The sequence below is a fragment of the Crocodylus siamensis genome, chromosome 11 (assembly GCF_052110815.1).
Source record: "Crocodylus siamensis isolate JL-2025a chromosome 11, ASM5211081v1, whole genome shotgun sequence".
Lineage (NCBI taxonomy): Eukaryota > Metazoa > Chordata > Crocodylia > Crocodylidae > Crocodylus > Crocodylus siamensis.
In genome coordinates, this window is record NC_143405.1 from 25,433,703 (window position 1) to 25,455,983 (window position 22,281).

At 43.9% G+C, this 22,281-nt stretch overlaps 1 protein-coding gene across 2 annotated transcripts in view; it reads right to left on the bottom strand.

The window, feature by feature from the left end:
* Nucleotides 1-784: 784 nt before the first annotated feature.
* Nucleotides 785-22,281, bottom strand: part of RBM6 (RNA binding motif protein 6) — a 101,971-nt gene continuing 80,474 nt past the window's right edge. The window contains exons 7-22 of one of the 2 annotated variants that reach the window (XM_090021191.1): nt 21,784-21,858; nt 20,016-20,076; nt 18,549-18,617; nt 16,374-16,640; nt 14,997-15,157; nt 13,885-13,982; nt 12,263-12,305; nt 11,407-11,467; nt 10,266-10,357; nt 9,348-9,500; nt 8,225-8,314; nt 7,132-7,398; nt 5,987-6,061; nt 3,528-3,625; nt 2,059-2,188; nt 785-1,083 (exon numbers count right to left, since the gene is read on the bottom strand). In XM_090021191.1, coding sequence (XP_089877317.1) covers nt 958-1,083; nt 2,059-2,188; nt 3,528-3,625; nt 5,987-6,061; nt 7,132-7,398; nt 8,225-8,314; nt 9,348-9,500; nt 10,266-10,357; nt 11,407-11,467; nt 12,263-12,305; nt 13,885-13,982; nt 14,997-15,157; nt 16,374-16,640; nt 18,549-18,617; nt 20,016-20,076; nt 21,784-21,858 — 1,866 coding nt within the window. In that variant the 3' untranslated portion in view covers nt 785-957. The remainder of the gene's footprint in view (nt 1,084-2,058; nt 2,189-3,527; nt 3,626-5,986; nt 6,062-7,131; nt 7,399-8,224; nt 8,315-9,347; nt 9,501-10,265; nt 10,358-11,406; nt 11,468-12,262; nt 12,306-13,884; nt 13,983-14,996; nt 15,158-16,373; nt 16,641-18,548; nt 18,618-20,015; nt 20,077-21,783; nt 21,859-22,281) is intronic. The other variant, XM_090021192.1, reaches the window with a different exon arrangement.

Genomic DNA, 22,281 nt, shown 5'->3' on the forward strand with positions numbered 1-22,281 from the left:
CTTACTGTCCCCTCTCAAATCCCATCACCACTACTGAATGTGGAAATCCCAAACCTAGTGCCTCCCAGCACAATTTAGCTATGTTCAGAACCACTGGCAATCAGCAGTTTTTTAAAAAAATCTATTAAACTGTGTGAAGTACTCCCCAAAACAATAACCCTTCCATTTTCTAAAACAAAATGGAAAGTTAGACCTGAGGAAGTAGCTGACAGGAACTCACAATTTCCACTGGGAGGTCACAACCACTGGGTGTGAAATTGGAAGAGGTAAAATTATGGTGCAGGAACAGCAATCTTCCTGGATGTGTCATGTGTTTATATGGCTAAATGGAGGATTCAGGGAACATTAACTATTTGAACCAAGTCCTTGCAGAAAAGGAACCTCATGCTTCAGAGCTTGAGCAAATCCCTCTTGGGGGTTAGGAGGAGATTCCCTTGGGATTAACTTGGTCAACTGCGGGGTTAATCTTCCTCTGTAGCTACTGTCGTGGAAAGGACAATGGACTAGATGGATCTCAAGTCCTCCATTTCTAATGTGGAAAGGTATTCAACTTCAGGGCAGTGATTCTTCACATGCACAGCTGGTAGAAAGTTTTTTGTACAATATAAAAGCATCACTAGGAATAAAGAAGCCAGACTTTGCCTCTGCAATCCTGTCCCATTCAACCAAAAGGCTCTACCAATCCTTGAGAGAGTTATGCTTTTGGGAAGAAAAGTTTCATAAAAGTTCCAAATTGAAATCTGTTTGGAGTGCACGGAATTTTGGAGAAGGAATATGGAAATAATCACTGACAAATTTTCAGTTTTATTAAAAAAAATTCTAGCAGCAAAACCTTTAACAATTAAAAAAAACAAAAACAAAAAAAACCCCAAAAACAAAACTCTCAAGAGAGACAATGTGACAAAGAGAGAGAGAGAGAAAGAGAGAGAGAGAATAAGAGAAATGAATTCCATGGATTCACTCAAGTTCCTTGTAGCGGGCAAACATGACTCTCCGGACAGCATCCCGATAAGTTTCATTGGACTGCCTCTTGCTGGGTTTCCCTTGGGTTCCTAAACCAGCTCCCTTCTTCCAATTTTCTGCCTGAAAACAACAGAAACAACTTGTTTTTTTAGCAAAACAGTAACAAAGAGATGAAAGTAAAGGATACTAAAATTTTGATCAATTAAGCTCAAGGTCTCCGGAGGCTGCATTAAACACAATATTCTCCTGGTACTAACAGAAAGTGGGGGGAAAGCACTTGCTACTTTGATGGGCTTCATTATGAGGTCTCTGCAGAAATACCTGAGAGTCTGCTTTCAATATGGCCAGCTCCCCTGTCCAACACAGGGATGTTGGCTGCAGAGCAGCCCTCCTAGTGCTAATCTGAGCTGGCTTTTTTCCAAAACCCCATCCTGAACTGCAGGCACCTCACAGCAACAACCAAGTGAGCACCTGGGAACATTTCCTGACAATATTTGAACTGGAATGGGAATTGTGTGTTTGCTGCCTGTAAGAACTGACTGTTGAACCTTACCTGCTTATGAAACACTAATGTTACAATCTCAAATATTTGCCTTTAATTAGACATTTGACTGTAACATTCAAAATTTGCAATCTGAGCTGTGTCTAAGTTGTGCATGTCCTTCAATCAGGCATCAGAAACAATTACATACAACTGGTGTCACTAAACAATACAGTGCATATTTCAAATGTTTGCATATGCTATTCAAGCCATACACTATTCTCTTGAGAGGAAACATTCAAAAAAATCCCCAAGTTAATTCAAAACACAGGTAATCTGAGACTACTCAAAAAACCTAGGGTAAAATGCAACAAATCAATTGTTCCTTATGATGTAATCTTCTGAACTCAAAACATCTCGTCAAGAAGTACAGACACTTGTACTAATGGCGGTTTCCCTCCACCAGAAGTTTGTCAGATTCTGCTTTAACCTGATTTAATCTTTCCCTGCAGATGGAGAAGGGCATACCACAGTCCACTCAGACTGGCGTGGGAACTGCCACCAAATAAAAGATTGTAGTAATTTGTTTTTGAAGGGAAAGAAAGATGCTTCACCTCTAGTGGCGACATCATGCCCTGCTGGTTATGTCCCAAGCCTGACCCTTCTTTCCAACCCAGAGGTTGCAACATACGCCCTCCTTGGTTGTTATTCTCAAATCTTGTTTTATTCATAGGGTTATAGTCACTGCAAAAGAAACAACTATAAATAACCAAACAAACAGCTTTGTTTTGTTTTGAAAACATAGCAGGTATTTTTAAGATAGAGTTGGCTGCACTGCAAGCAAATCTAAGGGCTCAGAAAAGCACATCTTGCATGCAACAAACATGAAGTTTGAGGCCTGAGCTAGACTTACTATGGTACTTTTTGCATGCATGATTAAGGCACATCTTTCCAAACCTAGCTCCTGGATGTACAGAGAGGTGAAGGGTAAAATGGATGTGTGCCTCCTCTCTTCTTTATGATACATAAAGAATGCCTGAAAGGCATTACAAAGGCTTAAAAAAAATAAACTTTAGAAATACCAGGAATTTGGCCTTTCCCATTTTGCAAGATCTTTACTTCTGATTTCAGAATTTCATTTGAAGAGATAAAGGTGTCCAATCTTTGGCAGAACTTTTCTTCTAAAAGTTCAGTAGGTGTTAAAGTTGCTTGTTAGCAAAAACAAAATTTGAAACTCTGAAAAAAATCACGTCTATCCTCTCAGTCAGGTTTTACCTCATGGCTATGTCTGAGTGCCATATACACACCAAATTCTGAAATCATCCCCAGTCTTTTCCAGAAAAAATACAAAGAAGATAGTACTTGAGTTTCTAATCCAAAGAAAACCCAGCTGTGATAACATCTCCTTCCCAGGTTTCATATATCAAAAACAAACATGTGGCATTGCCCTTTACAGGTCACTTTTAACCGAGCCTGCCCATTTCATGCCTACTGACCCCGAGTACCGCAGGGCCTCCCCCAGCACAGTCAAGTGATCTGCAGAGCACTTGAGTGTCTGACTCAATGCAGCAGCAGAGCAAAGATGTACAAACTCTTCTCACTTCTTGTGGTTCCACACCACAGAGAAGGGATGGGTGTGCCACAGGAGAGAGCTAGCTGGAAGACAGAGATGGAGTGCCCTGTGAGAATCCTCACATGCTAAAGGTATCTGGCTTTCACTACTGTAGACATTAACTTATAGCTGGGCTCCTCCTTTCTCTTTAAATGATCTGCTCCTAGTTCCAAATCCCTAACCCCAACCCTACACAGTACTTTGGAAGAATCACTAAAAGGCCCTCCAGGGACCTGTTACACATCTGGAGTTGAGGCATGATGAGAACAGTTGAGAGGGGATGAGAGAGTTAATGAGCCACGAGGATTCTATGGTGCTGTACATGTTAAGGCTGTGAGACCCTTAACTTCATGGTTCCTCCTAGCTGGCCACTGGTTGGCCTCATTTTCCTCCAGTTAATGCAATATGTTATGCACAACAGCAGCTTTGAGGAGTCCAAAACAACCTGAGAGGGGGAAAAACATTTCTTACCTCTCAGAATTCTGATCATATTTCGGTCTTTTTCTCTCAGGAGAGTCTAGCCGCTGGAATCTCTCTCTTCGATCATTTCCCTTTTCTTTACACTTCCCCTTTATGTCGGAAAGAAGACAGGAGAGAAACTGCAAATGAGTCATCATCCTGCATGAGAGACTTCTCCATCACTGTGGCCTGCCTGCCCTCCCCTGCTCAAACCACCAATTCCACCTAAGCAGGTCTATTTGGAAATCCCTCTATCCAGTCAGTCTGTCACAACACTCTGATATCTTTTATTAGACCATCTTAAGTTGATCTAATAAAAGAGATCAGATTCACCCAAAAAAACCTTGTCTGCCTATGTCCTTAGACCAACATGGCTACAACCATGGACTTATTTCTTTCTCAGTAAGTTGAAAGTATCTCAGTTTCATTTCATTCTGAGGATTTCAATGCTTTCTGGGATGTTCTCCTATACAGAGAGTTGGGATGAGAAGACTGGGCCAAAACAGGTTCAGTTATGGGCCATGGCTGCACACAGGACTATGGTAAATCAGTCAAAGTACAAACATGTGGCCATCTAGGTCACTCCAGAAGGGAAAATAAGTCACCTTGCCTTGAACTCCACTGACTGGTTAGAAATCCCAATAGCTGGGATGCAGGCAAGGCTACCAGAGAAAGGTTAAACAACACTTCATGAACCATCATCTAGGAGAGCTGAAAGTATCTGCAAGCCTCTTTAGTGGCAGTGATTTCCACAAATAGCCTAGTGCTGTGGGAGTGCTCTCACATACACACCAATCTCCTCCACCACAGAAGGTAGATAGATGCCCCAAGTAGTTAGGGCCAGTCCTAGGGAAGATTTTGAAGAAACCTTGATTGAGCTGGTTAAAAGGGGAAGCTAGAACACACCTACTGGGCAACAACAGCTCGCAGCCTAAATCTCACCGCTCAGGGCACTATATGTGTCTAACAAAAGCAGCCCAAGATTGGACCAACTTCCTGGGATTCTCCAGGGAGCAGATGGAGCTGTCCCCCTCAGTGCAGAGGGAACTAACCAGCATCCCATGTACAGAAACACAAAAGGCTATATTTTCCTCATATACCACATCCCACAAACTAGGACATGCACCTTCTTTTGGGAAAAGCAGAATGAAGAAAAGGACTTGTCCAGTCTTCCATACCAGAGCCTAGGTTCACCACAGCTGAATGCTCACCATAGCATAAGTGCTCAGGGGAACAGGGACTTCCCCAGTGCCTGCTGGTCCCCTCTGACTAGTTTGTAACAGGCCACTAGATCCCCCCTCAGCCTTCTCTTGTGGAGGCTGAACAGGTTCAGGTCCCATAGCCTCTCCTCATAAGGCCTGCCCTGATGCCACCTGATCATATGAGTGGCCTCCTCTGGACCCTCTCCATGTTGTCCACATCCCTCTTGAAGTGCAGCGCCCAGAACTGGATGCAGTACTCCAGCTGCGGCCTGACCAGTGCCACATAGAGGGGGAGGATCACCTCCTTGGACCTGCTTGAGATACATCTGTGGATGCATGACAAGGTACGGTTGGCCTTCCTAACTGCATCCCCACACTGCCGGCCCATGTTCATCTTGGAGTCAATGACGACTCCAAGATCCTTTTCCACCTCCGTGCTGACAAGGAGGGAGTTTCCCAATCTGTAGGTATGAAGCCGGCTGTTCCTCCCCAGGTGCATCACTTTGCACTTGTCAGTGTTGAATCCCATCCTGTTCTCATCTGCCCACCCCTGTAAACTGTCTAGGTCTGATTGCAGCCTATTCCTCCCTTCTAGCGTGCCCACATCCCCCCACATCTTAGTGTCATCAGCAAATTTGAACAGGGTGCTTTTTACCCCCTCGTCCAAGTCACAGATGAAGATGTTGAACAGTGCGGGCCCGAGGACTGAGTCCTGCAGAACCCCACTGCCCACATCCCTCCGGGCTGAAAATGACCCATCCACCACCACTCTCTGGGTGCGGCCCTCCAGCCAGTTGGCAACCCAATTGACTGTGTGGGTGTAGACACCACAGTCCCCCAGTTTCTTAATGAGAACAGGGAGAGAGACACAGTGTCGAAGGCCTTCAGAAAGTCCAGGAAGACTATGTCCACCGCTACCCCTGCATCTAATGATTTGGTGACCTGATCATAGAAGGTCACCAAGTTGGTCTGACAGGACCTGCCACTTATGAACCAATGTTGGTTGCCCCTAAGCATGAAATCCCCTGCTGGCCCCTCATGGATGGGTGCCAGCATAATGATCGAAGTAAGACTAACTGGCCTACAGTTTCCCAGGTCCTAACTTATGCTAGGTCATTTGACCCCAGTAATCTTTCCTGCCATGGCAGGGGGTTGGATTAGATGATCTATCTACTCAGGTCCCTTCCGACCCTAGAAACTATGAAACTATAGGGACATAGGTGGACAGTACCAAGTCAAAGCATGCCCTCTCTTATATAAAAGTCCTACCTCTCGCTCTCTCTTCTCCAAATATGCCAACTCCTGCTCAGATCTTTTGATCTTCATGTGGATCTCCAGATTTTGCTGGAAGAAGAAAAGCAGAAGTCACCAAGAGAGAAGGTGGCGAAAAACCATTGTTCTTTCAGTCTGGATGGGTCTGACTATTGACTGGATGCACTAAAGAACTTGACCTTTGACTTCTTGTCCTATCTGCTTGTGTGAGATGTCACAATCCACCAGGCTGTCCAAGATTCTGCTTCTACACCTGTTTGAACATTCCCAGATTGACACTCGCCTCTGATCAGAAAGAAATTTCTGCTTTCTCTTCTTACACATTTTAGGACTTCTTTTTATTCTTTCCTGTTTTCAGCAGCATGAAAATCAGGTGCTTTTTAGAAGTGAGCTATCTGATACTACCTAGAATGAGACACATGCTGTGCATACTTCTTCCTCCTTATAGCTCTGCAGCCCAAACCTGTCTGCCTCCCCCTCCAACCATTGCTCCTGTATGGGGTCCTCCTAGCTCAGCACTATTGCTACATTTCACAGAACAGCACCTGTAAGGTTTGGGTGGTTAGTGTTGCTTTGTACATAGTAATCTCAGTATTGTACCACTAGAAATGCACATCAGCCAACATATCTTAATCCACAGCATCAGAGAACCAGCTGGGAGCACAGATCCAGACTGATACAATTATTGCTGCTTAGCCCTAGCTTTCTGTTGCTATTCTACAAATACCGAGTGCCAAAGGGGAGCCAGCATAGGCAGAGTACAGTTGACTTCAATTCACCTGCATGCTATGTTCCAATACATTTGCTCAGCACTGCTCTGTTCCAGTGCTCTGTTTTCCACTACAAAGAAACCCATGGCTGGAATACTGTTAGATTTCAGTCCCCATATACGGTGCCTCATATGGTGAAGTTATGCATGCTTGCTGGGTTGAACAACCTATACCACAACTCAGCTAAGTTAAAAAGCTGCAATACATGCCCTGCAGTAGACAACTTTAAAACAGAAAGCTTTGCGAGACACCTCTTCTATAAACTGAACCGGCATCAAAATCAGCTCTTCCCATCCAATTTTTTTCTCTCCCCCAATAATCACAAGGCTGTTGACTGCATGAGCAGCCCCTAGCCATACAGTCTCCCTGTACCTTGTGCAGGTTAGAGAGTTGCTGATGCTTGATCAGCACTTCTTTATTAGGGAACTGCCTCCTGCACAGCAAACAAGCCAACTTATTCCAGTCAGTCAGCTTCTCCTCATTGCCCTCAGCCTTCCGAGGATGCTCTTCCCGTGGCACTGGAGGATGGTGAGGCTGTGGTTGCTGCATCTGTGGCTGCTCCTCCTCTTCCTCCTCCTCATTGTCACTGTCTCCTCCATACTCTCCTAGAAGGCCTATAAGAGGGTTCACCACCTTGGGCTGCAGAAAGAACAGAAGAAAAGGTTGCCAGTTAGCAATATCAAAGCTGACTTCACCATGTGGGAGTAGGTGCCTTATGGGATTTCTCCCCCACCCCACATTCTCACTGTTTAAGTCTGACAGGAAAGCTAGCAGGTGACACTTTAGCAGCATGGGCACTATAGGAAAAGGGGATGGCAGTCAAGCTAGTTGTTTGCAAACAGCCGTTAAGAAAAGAGATATGTACAAAAGTGTGCAGTTTTCACTGCAGATGAGAAGGCTCTTTTGGACTCTGTTAACAGCAGCAGCAGTGTCATGCTCTTTGGTATACAGAGTGACAGAAAGTCTAGACCTTAAAGATGCGGAAGGCAGGGTTAGACTTTTAGTATAAGGCTTACTGAAGTGAAGATTTTATTCTTAGATATTCACTAAAGAATTCTACTATTTTAGAATCTTGTAAAAAAGTTTCGAGTAAAAATCCCTGAACAGACCACTTTTACAGTCTCTCAAGGCTAGTGAATATTTGAGGGTGGAGTCATCACAGAGCTAAGGTGTAAATCCGTGTCAAGTTAAGGAAGTGCTGAGACAGGATCATTCAATCCCTTTCACTTGCAAATGCATATGAAGCCAAAGGGTTGAGATATGCGAACAAAGGGATCCCTAACTGCACTTGTCTCTCCAGTGACTAAGTCAGCTCTTGCCAGCTGCAGCAAGGCTTGTCTCAGCAAAGCTCCACAGCAGATTAAGTTCAGTACTCCAGGAAAAGAATCTAGCTGAACACTTTCTCTATTACTTATCCAGTGATAACATGAAGGCCCTTTGCTTCTTACAAAGTCTAATGTCTTACCGGGGTTGAACTCTCTTCTTTTTTCACCATGGGCGGTAATGGTTTTTTAAAGACATCTTCTGCAGGGGACTTCTCATCTCCAGATTCATTCTGAAACATCCAAGATGAGGAGTTAAACCTACCCAATATGGGAATCAAAAGGTGTCTCCACAGAGTGGCTCAGAATGCACTGAAACAAAATTAGACAATCAAGCAAAACTAAGGAGCAAGCAGAGAAACAGCACTGTCTGTGGTGGTGGCAGCAGTAGCAGCTCCCCACAAAACCTGTGTACACAGTTTGTTAAGCTGCTTCTGCTGGATATTCCCTTTGCAGTGACCTCTCAGGAGACTGCATGTTCCAACAGTGCTACAAGGCAGCTGAGAATAAGGGGCAAAACAAGAGGAAGGTTAGAATCCAGGCACCTCTGGTCCCAAAGAAGACTGTATGACTTCCCAACCCAAAACTGAGCAAGTTAAGATTTCTTTGTAGTTCACCATGTTAATCAGTAACAGAGTTAAGGAACCTGCTTTCAGGAACAGTTACCTCTACCAGGTCCCACCTTCCTTTTACAGGATGTACTATGAAGAATGAGAAAGGACAACAGAAGTTTCTGGTCATACTCGCATCAAAACATTTCCATTCCATCCTATGACCCACCGTTAGTATTTTTTTAGCCAAGTTATAGAGATTCAAAACTTGTTGTGCAAAGTACTGTATAAAACATTATCCTGCCCAAATCTGCTCAAACGAAGTGGATCGCAGTTGCTACCTCAGGCCTACTCTATGCTGCAAAGTTTTGCTGGCAGAAAGTCGAAGTGCGCTCACTCCTTTGCAGTAGCAAAACCCTCTTTGTCAGCAGGCAACCTACCCTGCTATGCACAATAAGACTTCTGCTACAATCCTGCAGCTGGCAGGTGTGAACAAACACTCTTATTTCAACAGGAAAGAATCTCAACATCTTGCTTCTCTGCTTCTTAGCCATAAAAAGGGTAACACTTGAAACCTAACTGTGGCTCCCAGGATGAGTTAGGTTTAGCCAGGTTGAGCTTCATCCTATAATGACTCTTCTGCTCTCATGATGTCCCTCCTGTCCTTTTCTATATGTTCTAAAACTACTCTCCCCATTGAGAGAGAAAGATTTACCTTAACTGAAGTACTTTTTCCTTTCTCCTTTCTGTCCCTGCTATCCCGACTGGATGGCTCTTTCCTTTCAGTTGTCCTTTCTTGGCTTCCATGACGCCTTCCCCTGCTGTTTGGAGGTGATGTGGGTTCTTCTCGGTTCACTATGACTTGTTTCTGAAAGAAGAATTTGAAACAAAGTTAGTGAAGAACACCTGCTAGCCAGTGCACTCAAGTGACAGCATTCAACTACTAGGACAATGAGATGAAAGAGAAAGACTGCAAGAGTAAATGGCATTGTGGCAGAAAGCACAAGGATGAGTAGTGGGAGTGATACTATAGACTTGAATGGGCAAACGCAGCAGAGCTAAGAAACCCATTGGGCAAAATAGCTAACTCTTGACATGAAGGGGGTGTGACCACAGTGCTGTAGAAGTGCTCTGGGCAGCTCTTTTCCAGCAGAGTTGTAGCTAATATTATAGATTCCTCCTTATTACAGTAACTTTCCATTTACTGTCATAAGGTGCAGTAAGCCAAGAGACCATGTAAAGCTTTACTTTCACTGTTCAGCATGCTGCATTGGCACTGTTATGTTCCCAGTCTCTAGTACCTCCCAGAAAGGATACTCAATGATACGCCAGTAAACAAAAGAGCGCCAAATCTCTAAGGTAGTACTTCAGGAAGAAGAGAATGCAACCAGCCAGTTACAAATCTCTCCTCCCAGCAAGTCAGTCATTTTGAAGTTTCCTAGGAAGTTAGAATTTTTTAATATGAAGAGGATGAGACCTAGAAATAGGTATCGTTCCCCAACTCCTCTTCACACTGTATTATGATGACACCCAAATGTGGAAAAAAAATCTCCGGGGGGAGGGGGGGCATGTTCACAAGTCCTGCTCTACAACCAGGAAGGCGTAAACTTCCCCCCTCATCTCTCATACTCACCTGAGTCTTAGGATCATAATATAATCCAGCTATTGGGTCATAGTAGTTCCCAGTTTCAGGATCATAAATAAAAGTGGACATATCTGATGGAGCTAAATGGAGAGAAGAGCCAAAATCAGATTCTCCAAAAGGGAACGCAAAGAACACTTCTGAAAAAACATTGGTATGAACAAATATTGTTCTGGTGGGAGGTTTGAGAACATGGGAGATGAAAGCAGGTTGAGCCTGGGCAGTGACATTGTATTTCACCATGATGCTTTGCAAATAACTTTCATTCCTCTACAGATGAAGAAAATAGACAAGTTTTCACAACTCATCCAGCTGTAGGATTACAGTGAGACTCTCATTCTGGAAACCATCTGATACCTCTAAGTGATAGTTTACGTGATGTGACCACAAGCTCCCACTAGCAAGTGGACTGAGGTAACCAACTTGTTACATTTAAATTAACTAAGCCAACTTGAAATCTAATATTTTTTCATTTAAGAAATAAGAATAACTTTCAGGTCTGTTCCTACATATCTTTGAGAGGATTTTTTTGCCTTTACATTAAAGCTTCCCTTTTTCAAATGTGTTTGTGCCATGTGGTTATGTGAAGGCCCTTATAAACAACAGGGAAAGGCAAGAGACTCTGCAGGGGCCACCATAAAACTGACTAGATCCACAGGGTCATTCAGACCATAAAGACAACCAATCAAGTACATGGTATAGGATATTTATCTCTAGTCACTGTGTGTGAGAACTGAAATCTACTTGAAAGAAGTCAGTGAAACAATGTCAAACAGATGTGCAATTTTTACATACCATTTGGCATACCAAGTATGATTTCTGTAACTGAAAAAGATTAAAGAAAAAAACCCTCTGCTATGATAGGCATTGTGCTACTTAGTTTTGCTACTTTTTATGTTACAGTGAGCTTCTCTTGATATCCAGGTTATTTACACAACAAGAGAGAGAAAAAACACAACAAAATAGGAAAATGTGACTGTAATGCAATTATACTGGCAAAGGAATCAGGGGTGAATGCAGCACTTGTACCTACTAACAGTTTTTTTAAACATTTGTAAGCTGAGTGTATTCATGCGGATGGGGCATGAAAAACAAGAAAATTCTGTAAAAGAAAGGTGGAGCTTAGGCTTACACTGTGCTCTGCTGCGTCTCTGCGAGTCGGCGCCCCTTCTGTCCCTCATACCTCTTTTACCCTAGAATAAGAGAGCTTTTTAAAGACAGATCAAGAAAGGAGACAAATCTGACACATCACAGGGTTCTTCCTCTCTCCCTCTGTACACTCAAAGGGAAAGACTAATTCAGCCACTTTAAATGGAACATAAGCAAAAATAGCTTTTCCTTTAATAAAAGGACAATTATATTTTCCTAAAACAATGATTCTCAAACTAGGCTGCCTGGGGTGGCACCTTGAGGTGCCTTAAGATGCTTTCAAGGGTGCCATGGGGTACCACACAATGTTAGCACCGTTGGGTGCAAAAATATGCTTCATAAGATAAACCCAGAGATTTCAAATAGGAATTCACAGTGTTAAAATATTCTGACTATAATGTCCAGTTGTGCCCAGTTATGGTAGTTCAGAATAGCATGTTATAGGTCATATAGCATGTCACATTGTCTAAAGCCCCTGACATTACCTGGCCAACAGTTCAATCTAGTAATAGTGTGGTTAAATGAGCAATAAGCTACAAAGTTATTACATAAAATGTGTAATAACTTTGTAGCTCGTCCCTATCAGGCCTTAATTAAATATGTGGCCAGTGCTTTCAGTGTCTGGAGCACAATGGAGCCTTTCAAGACTCCCATCTGCTCCAAAAGTTGGGAGTGCTCCATGAGCTCCCACCCACAGAGTCCCAATCAGCTGACTGGAGCTCCCAGCTGCAGGAATGCATGGCTTGCTGCTTGTCAGTCCAGGGGGAGCCCAGGATTTGTGCTGTCACAACAGAACTAGCTTCTGTTAACATACAGGGGAATCATTCTCACAGACCTACCGGGCCATAGTAGGGATGGTCAGGGTGTTCCCCATAGTCATTCCTATTAAGGAAGAAAACATGTTCACATTAATGTCAGTTTAGCTTCACTTTAATCTCAGCATCTTCAACATGACCAGTTGGGCTACAAAGATGAGAAGAGTCTTCTGTACCCCTGGGACAACTATTCTTGTAGCCACTGTCTTGTAAGAATCCATTCAAGGCTCTGCAGAGCTGCACCCCTCCACAGGGTCTGGAGGTCAGTCCATTTCCAAAGGAGTTCTACCTAACCTCTTTGCTGAATCAACAAAAAATGTATTGGGTTTGGTACCCACCTTCCCAGGCTCTGTGAAAAGGACAAAGCCATATTTATTAGTCTCTTCCAATAAGAGCTGATAACTGGACATCAGCAATAAAGGTTCTTTATACACCCAGGGAATTATGCAAAGAAAAATTCAAAATTATGCAAAATTAATTACTTTTATTTTGTTACAAATTAAATATAACACTATTTGACCCTTCTTTAGAAATACATGCAGGTACTTTGTATGGCTGGGGGATGGGTGTGGGGTGTGAATTTGTGGGAGAGGTGTGGAGTGGTGTGGGTACTGGAGTATATGGAGTTGGGGGGGTGGATGGGTGTGGGTCACCCCTGTTACACATACCCCCACCATGGTGCATAGCCCCCACCACCGGTGGCTCAGCAGCAGCAGGTGCTGGGCTCTTGGGGCACTCATGGCTACAGCAGACAGAGCCCTTGGCAGCACACAGCACACAACTCTGGCTGAGTCCCAAGGGCTGCATATGGTGGCACAGAGCCAGTCAGCTAGCGTGCACCTTCAGACCAGACCAGGCTGACTGTGCCAGCATGTGAGGCTTGCAGCACTGCAGGCAGGGGCTGCATACCACTGGGCCTGGCTGGGCCATGCCAGCTCCATGCCTCCATGTGGGGCTTTCAGCTCTCCAAGGCATGGAATTACGCATCATCAGGCTGGGCACACGATTCTGTGCCTCCACATGGGGCTTCCTGCTGGAGTGCTGGAAGCCCCATGTGGAGGCATGGAGCTGGCTGGCATGACCTGATGGCATGCAGCTCACAGCTTCCGCACACACCCTCAGACCCACTCACAAACCCCATGCCTAGCCCACCCCTGCCTCCTGCAGGCAGAAGCTCCTCTCCCCACTTACCAGCTGTCTAGTCACATGCCACTACACTCAGTGCTTCCACATGGGGCTCCCATCTGGAGTGCCAGGAGCCCCATGGAGGTGGAGGCACAGAGCCTGCTGGGTTAAATTATGCAAAATTATGCAATTATGTGTGGCCGTGCCTTTTATACGCAAAGCTGTGCAGGCACATAATTGCATAGTTCCCTGGGGTGCATTTTTACCAGAGGGTTAATCCCGTAAGAGCCAAACTACTCTTACATTTGTTTTTCCTGCTACTCAAGTTTTCTCAACCTTCTCATACCTTGGTGCCTAAGTTTCACCCCTGAAATTTAGGTACCTATATTACCCAAATCCGGCACTTACAGGCTGATATGCATGCATAACTATGTATCCAAGTTTGATAACAGGGACCTAACAGGACAGACCACGATACGACAGCAGATTATATATAGGATTATGATGTCTCTTTTTCATACCTTCTCTTCCCTGTGGCTAAGTTGACATCCACAGTGCGTCCATCTATGCAGATTGGGGGATCTAGGTTCTGCAGAATCCTCACCAATCGTACAGCCTCCTGTGGACAGAAGGAGACATTTCTAAAAACCAATCCTGACTGAAGGAACTCAAAGATAGAGGTGACTAGATAGAGTGCAGTGTTTGTCAAGGGCATTGAATCCTGCACAGTGGAGGGAAAACATACTCTCCTCCTGCAAACATCCTGGTCTAGGATTTGTAGGTTTAACGAAGATCTGGTCAATATCCATTGCTCCAATTATGGCAATCAGAAAACGCATATCAGTTAGGGTACCCAGACTACTAGTAGACAGAGCTTTTCTGCGCCAAATTCTGGGCCAAATCACCCGGAACCCCAAAGCCAGAGATCCAAAAGAAGACTTACTGCTAGAAGCCAGAGAGTAGAGGACACCCTAGGCCCTCTAGTTTTACATATTTTTGAAAGACCCATGGGATATGAGAAAAAGCAAATACACATTTAGGCTATTTGTCCATTCTCTGGCCCCTTCATCAGCTAACTGGCATGGCACTCGAACCTTGTGTCTTCAAAGTTGCCGCTAATAATTTTGGTGACTCTGTACCAAAGTAGACTGACAAGGGAGGGTATAATATTAGAAGCAGACCTGTCCAAAGACAAGATGGACTCCTTCAGGGAGAATATACATTGCTCTCTCAACATTTGCATCTTTTATGCACTACTTGTGCAAGCAATTCATTTGGCTTAATGGCAGCTATGACAGTAAATTCTGAATTGCTTATATGGGAGAGGGAAAGGATAGGTGACGAGCACTCAGCCACTTCCTATATCTAAGGGCTCATCTGGATAAACTGAGGTTCACAGATGTTAGGGGCTGTAAGGTACCTAACAAAATCATCAGGTCCAGCCTCCCTGACCTTGAGCAGGTGATGCTAAGGTGGTCTAAAATGACTGCTGTCAGCCAAATAAGACTTTCCAAAAGTTACTCTGACATGAACATAGAAGTTTACTGCATTTTTGTTTGCTCTTAATATTGGCAAGCTTTTTTCCACCTATTACAGAGGCCAAAGCAGAGAGTGCACAAATACAGCCACTTACAGCATGCGAGTCCAGTTCAATGAAGCCATAAGTGTGCCCCATCCGGCCAGCCTTGTTCTTCATGATGCGCACGCTAGAGATGGAGAGTCGAACATACGGTGCCAGAAGCCCCACAATCACTTCAGGTGGGGTGAAACGAGGGATACGCTTTAGCATAATTGCTGATGAAGGTGAGGAAGAGGGAAAGATTACATTATGAAGCCAAACTCTCATTGCTATGGCAGAGGCAAAGTGAAAATCAATTCGTCTGAATGCAGTGGGGTAAGTTAAGAATGCGTGCTGCTTTTTTCCTCCTCTTGGTCTAGATTTAAATCAGTTAAGACCTAATCTGTCCCAGTTGTTGTCCCCCCTGTTATTTCCAAGTCCCTTAGTAACTTTGCCCTGCCCTCTCATGTGCTTGTTAATCTCTCAATTTTGGCATTGTGCATAAGTATGATCAATGCTGTACTTGTACCAGAGAACCCCCTGAAAAAGGCAGATATGAAATAGCCATGCAAGGTGGTCCAAAGAGTTGGTTAGAATCTACTGAAACATTAATCAGGCCTATCTGGGAAGTGCCACTGTATAAGCACAGACATGTTGCACCACTGAGACAGATGCAGCTTCATGAAGTCCTCAGCTGCAGTGTGGTGCAGTATGGCCTGCACTGCTTCTGTGGCAGTCCTGCATCATCAGGTGGTGCTCCCACAAGGGCAAGGAGCAGCAGTAGCTGGATTGTGTGGCTGGGTAAGAGACTCTCCCAAGGAGAGAGTGATAGGTCCAACATTTGTTCTGCATCGGGGAGAGGGGAATGGGGAGTAAGGTAAGATTGTTAGTGTAACCATCTTCACAGACTGGGAGGTAACACCTTCCTCCCCTTGCCAGGAAATAGATGAAGAACTTTCAACACCTATTCCTTGCAACCACTCATCTTGCATCCAATAAACAGGGGAACCCTGAGTAGCTGGGCCTTCTCCTGCCCTCAGATCAGGGTCTCATAGCTGCCCCAGCGTTAAAGACCTCCCTCAAGAGGCAGCCATACAGAAAGGCAAGCTCAGTGACTGAGATACTAATTGGAAAGGATGGTAGCAGCTTGCCCTGAATTAATTTTTATAGAGGGCAGCCTAAGCAGGCACCAACCCCTCTCACTTTGGGGTGCCCTCCCCAAATTCTCCAGCACCTGTATAAGCTGGACAGAGACCTCACTCCCAGTTTACTCTGCTTGAATTCAATACATTTTGTACTTTGTTATACATCGTGAAAAAACATTATTTAAAGAGGTCTTCTATTGGAAAGCCATCACCATCTGTCACTTAATGGCACAACACACAACCAACTGTGGGGACGGAGGGGGTCTCAGTGTTTTCCCATTGTCTGAATACCTATGGCTCAACTTACTTTTGCTCCCACCACCCTCCTGTTGTGTAGTTTCCTCAGCTTCTCTCCTTGAAGCAGGCTCCTGGCTTTCTTTCCGAGGAAAGTGCCTGTCCACATCCCTTTTCTTCTCTTGTGAAGGTGGCCGTTCTTTACTTTCTTCTCTCTTCCTAGGTTCAGATTCCTGAGGCTGGCACTGCTGTGGAGAAATTGCTTCCACAGCACTTAGTTTCTCAGGCTTAGGCTGCCCTGGTAACTCTTGCTCAGGTTTTTCAAGTGGTGCTTCTGTTACTAGAAAAGACAAGGAGATGGATTTTATCTTTATTATTTCTGTCACCTGTAGCAGCTGATTGTAGAGGAAACTGCACAATTTTCTGACCTTTAAGCGTTCATATATTTTAACTAGCGTGGCAGTGAGAAGTACAAATATTTCTGAGATTTAGAGAAGCAACACTTTTTATGTCATCTCACCATGACTCTGCTCTTACTACGAAATTCTTATTTTGACCTTTTTTTTTTTTTTACTGCAGAAAGAAAAGTTCTTGACTTTTAGGCTTAATTGTTACCCAAGTAAGAACCCCAGATGGGTTTGGCAACTACCTGCTGGTCCAGTACAGGATCAACCCTGCCTTGCATTGATCTCAGTCTTTTATCTAATCTATTTGTAGACCACTGTAGCTATGCATATTGGCACGTGGTATCTGTCTTTCCTATCTGCTGGTGAAAAACCATGTGTAGGTACGTGTAACTATAGCACTGACATGCGATATAGTGAGATCATTCATATTAGATGCCTATTCATCATAGATAATACAGGCACCTTTTAAATAAAACCATAATCCATTGATCAAAGCCTCACTGTACTGTGCTAAAAGGCCTTTGTGATATAGAGGTATTCAGCCCTACTCTGAAAAGGATCTAGCGCTGATCCTTCTAAAGCTGACAGAGAGAGGAAGTGTTCCACAGATGTGGGCCTGTGGAGGCAAGGTATCAACACCAATGCACCATCTTAAAGGAAGAAATGGTTTGTTTATAAATTAACTTCACATTTTCATTTTCTCTTCTAGACTGGATCATATCACATCTTGCTGTTATCCTCACCTCCCCTGCCCCTCTGCCACCTTAGAACTTCCAAGAGGAGAGAAAAGGGGGCCAACAGTTTTCCTTTTGGCCCCCTTTTAAGGGGTCCCCTTCTACCATATCCCAGAATCCTATGAGGATAAAATTCCAACAGGATGTTTGACTATGCAGAGACAACACTCTGTTTTCATGGCATATTTATTCAAATCCAAGATGAGGGTTTTTCCCCCATTTAACATGGTTAACGGAGGTGGCTCAGGGGTGGGGGATGGGGGAAAGGGTAGCAGAGGGCCCAAGGTTGCGAGGAGGGGCAGGCGGAGAGGGCAGAGGCTGTTGGGGGGGAGACAGTGGAAAGGACAAGCTGCTTGACCGACCCCCCCACTGCCTGTCCCTCTACCATTGTTTTTCCCACTGCAGTGGTGAGGGGGATGAATTTAAGATGACCTCCCCTCCCAATAATTAGAATCTATACATGGAAAATTACAACAAATTTATAATTTCCATATACAGAATCATAATTATTAGGCAGATTATCTTAAATTCTGGGTTGTCTTTAATTTGGGAAATATAATATTCTGTGAAAGTTCTTGGACTTGAGGCTGGCCATGAATGGGAGGAACTGATGCTATCATGCTGTCATTTCAGTACCAAGAGGTACTATGTGACATCCAACAGGCCCTGTATACTAGAATGTTCCCATATCTGTGCACTACCCAAGACAAACCCAACAAGTGAAAATCTCTTAATGCCACCCCATGTGGGACCCGGGGAGCAGTAATATGATCATACACTGTACAAATATTGAGAGAGCTACACACTGGATTTGGTGTAATCTAGATTAATGCTTTGTGATAACAAACACATACAGTACAAAAGGACAGTTAATAATTCACTTCAAATCTGCAGTATACAGGATCCTGACTACATGCCAAAGTTGCCTAAAAATCTTTGTGCAAAATTGCACATGAAATTGTAGACACTGCACATGCAACTGTGGTACTGTTTATATAAAATTATGCATGAACATTTTCACGTACATTTAAAAAAATCTGGCCTATAAGCATTTCTCCCACAATTAAAGAACCACAATCCCATATTTTGTGACGGCAATTCTCTTACTGAAGTCTAATTCAGCCTGCATGTCCTCCTCCTCAGAACCAGTTTTGGGCTCTGTCCCTGGTTTCCTTCCTGCAAGAAAAAGGCATGACAAAAACTGTGTTTCAAAACTACCATCTAATAATGTGCACAGAAGTTCCTCCAACATCTCCTTATACAAAGGGATAATCATATACCTCATCTGCACTTTCATGTCACTCTTCCATTAAAGAACAGTCATGCAGAGTTCACCCTTAATTGGACTAATAAGAGATATTACATCTACCCACAGAACCTTGCCTACCCTTAAAATACATACATTTTCCTTATCATCAATTGATAAGATCAGTAAAATGAGACATTCACAGCACTGAGAGAACTGCAAACGTTTAAATAACTATTCGGTTGTTTGCACTACCATTCAATTGTTACACAAGCTAAATAGATGGAGATAAAAGGTCAGCCAGGCTCTGCTTCTCCTGGGTAACAGGGGAGCCATCACATTACAGAGCCAGTTATAGGGAAGCTGAACTCTGCAAGGATAGGGCTGCAGTGAATAAAAAGTTCTGAAAAGAGCGGAAAGCTTAGGAGCTAAAATGGTAATGTCAGTCATTTTGTTCTTTGAAGCAAAACTTTCTAATGCATAACATCCATCCATGACAAAGACTTGCTACATAAAGACCATTCTAAATTTCCAAGGAGAACAGCAGCAAAGCAAAACCTTCTACTGTGAATAACAGGAATAATTTTGAGGGGACAATGTCCAACAAATGCAATCCTGGATGGACAGCTGTCAGCTCAAATTCATCCCCCGGATAACACTGGTAAAGAGAGAGAGAGGAACGTTAAAGAATGGTCAGAGTCTGTGACCAAATGTTGTTGACACAGAGACAACAGTCTCAAATCTGATCAGATTTATCGTTATTCCTAGATTCCCAAGCAATAGTGGCTGAAAGCCACTTTGGTTAGCTGGAACACCAAATATCATCTTCTTAGGGTAGGCCAGAGGCTGGCAACCTTGTGCCGCTGTGGGCTGGGGCTTGTGACGCAGTCCCTCTGAAATGAAGATAAATGCAACTCAACGCAGCTTCATTCTGCCCAATCACCTATGCCAACCAGGAGAGGTTGGACCTTTGCAGGCCAAATGCACTGTCTTTGCAGGCTGGATCCAGGTCCCAGGCCATAGGCTGCCAACAGTTACAATAAGTTGGGGCTAAATGAAGCTCCAGTGGCAGCCAAAAAAGTCATAACCCATCTCCTAAGCAAAACACATAGATGGGAGGGAACTCATGAGTTCCATGGTGTGTCTCATCCATTGGCGCCCACCTAATTGTCTGCTCCAAGGTCGTGGCCTCCAGTGGTCTAGATGCATGACAGAATAGTAATGGATACACACAGAAACTCAGAAACAGAGATCTTCACTCATAAGGTGGGGGGGAAAGGCTTTTAACTGATAAAATGCAACTTAAAATCATGATAAAACATACTCACCATCTCTTGGGAGCTTGCAAAAAGAGCAGGAAGATCTGTACCCTACAGTGCTCACTTTACACTGAAATGAAAGAGGGACCACATGAGGAGATGACATTTAGAAGGTTCTTGCAAAAGTCAGCTTATTCTAAACAATACAGATGCTGCAATACTTCAAGAATGTATCCAGGTTAGATATAGGAAAGGGTATAAAAGCAAAATGGATGATTTTAGGCACTCAGAACAGAGAGGGCTGGAACAAAGGGTAGGATTTGGGGAAGTATTGGGGAAGTCCTACATTATCCTACTCAGATTATATTTTTGTGAGATTTTGGAGTATAAATCCCATTGTTATCAATTTGCCATATGGGAGGGTTGCACCGGTTGGTACAGTTATATGTACACTTCAGGGCAGTTTTTTTAAGATTGGACCCTGTCCTCAAAGAACCTAAAAACCAGTAACTCAAGGATCAAATGGTTCAGTATCCATAGTAGAGAGACTTTGGGAGACCAGAAATCTGACTTATACTGCCAACGGCCCAGAAGGAACCTCCTGGGTCACAAGGAGGAGGCAAAATGCCTTCTCCTACTAATGTGATCTCTAAGACAGGGGAGGAAACTTAATTTAATGTGTCATTTCACTTTCAAGTTGAGCACTTGCATCTTGGAGGTGGGCAATAAACAGGTGTCACCCTAACCTTACGGGATTGATAAATGGGAGGAGTTTCAGCTGCACAGGCCTGGCTTTTGGTATGGAAAAGGTCAAGAACCCTATACCCTATACACTAACAGTCTAATTCCTATGTAGCATTGGGAAGTCCTGTATCTATAGCATCCTAAATTCCAGCTCAAATAACATTAATCTGTAAACACTTTTCCCTCTTCCTGCTAGCCCTACCAACTCCTCCTGAGATCTGGGAGTTAAGCCCGGCACTTTCAGGCTTGTCCATAAACTTTAGAAATAAAGTTTGTGCAGGAAAAAAGTCTACTTGAACTGACAGCTGAATAATTCTACTTTTGCCGCCATATCCTATGACAATTATGTGCTCCACTGTGCTCATCAAAATGTTTTAAGTATGAATAATGGTATGAATAATTCTCTAAAGACAGAATTTAGTTTGCAACCTGAGGCTGTCTTCAATGTATAGTTAAACCCAGGTGACTGGCACTGGTCTGAGTACCTTGCTAGTCCATGTTTCATAAACCACAAAATCCAGATGAGAGGTTCAAAACTGTGACTGCTTGTGAGATCTGCAGGTTTGGGCTAAACCTAGAGTGAGAGTGCCTTGGTTAACTGTGCACTGGAGATATGCTCACTGATGATGCGTGACTCAGAACAAAATTTAGCTTGCTCCACTGTATTGAGCTAGTACCACTCTGCGTCAGCAGAAGCACTACTTTATTTGGGCCACTGAGGTGAGATAATCCATAGTGTGGGAAGATGATATTGTTTCAGTGCCCCCTCTCAGAGTGAAATCATGCTCTAGGGAGGAACATGAGCAACCAGAAAACCAGATGTGGGAGATGGCGTCTGCTGCCACTTGCTATTTATAGTAAGGGCATATTAACTTAGGCACTGAGTTGTAGAAACAGCATTTCCTGCACTGGCAAAAATACGTAGAGAGAACAACGTTTTCTTGAAATTCAGGAAAATCAAGACATTCAGGATTCATCAAGCACTCTCATGGAAATCTTCAGCCACTAAGCATCTAATTCTCCTGCCTAGTGCTCCTTGGAAAAAGTATGGTGGAAAATTTAGTGCAGGAGTCATTGGTTGCCATGTACTTACATGTTTACAGCGCCAAAATTCTGGGCATGGGGTGTACTCAAGAGTCACTTCTTTGCCACCAATCACAAGGGTTCCCTGTTGAGACATGACAAAACACACTAGAAGACACACAGGTCGGGAAGCCTCTAAGATTCTTAACCAACAGGTTTTGGAAGCACAATAGGGAAGAAAAAATAGTAAAAAAAGGTTACCTGGGTCAGCCATTCAGCTGGAGCTTTGCCAGGGAAATTAAAGGGAAACAGGCAATGACCTTGCCACATGGGCTACCTAACTGTGCATGGCTAGCCCCAGGTGAGCTGGGCAGGAAAGATTCTGTCTCTTCTGGAGCAGAAGACACAAAATAGCCTGATATGTATTACTAAGATTAAAATATACAGGACTCTCTTTGAGAAGTTGGGAAAAGGAGAGTGGGCCAAGCTGCCCATTCCAGCCATCCTCCACATTGGCCAGATGGGCTTCAGGAGCGGAAGCCTTGCTGGTGCACATATTCAAGCAAGA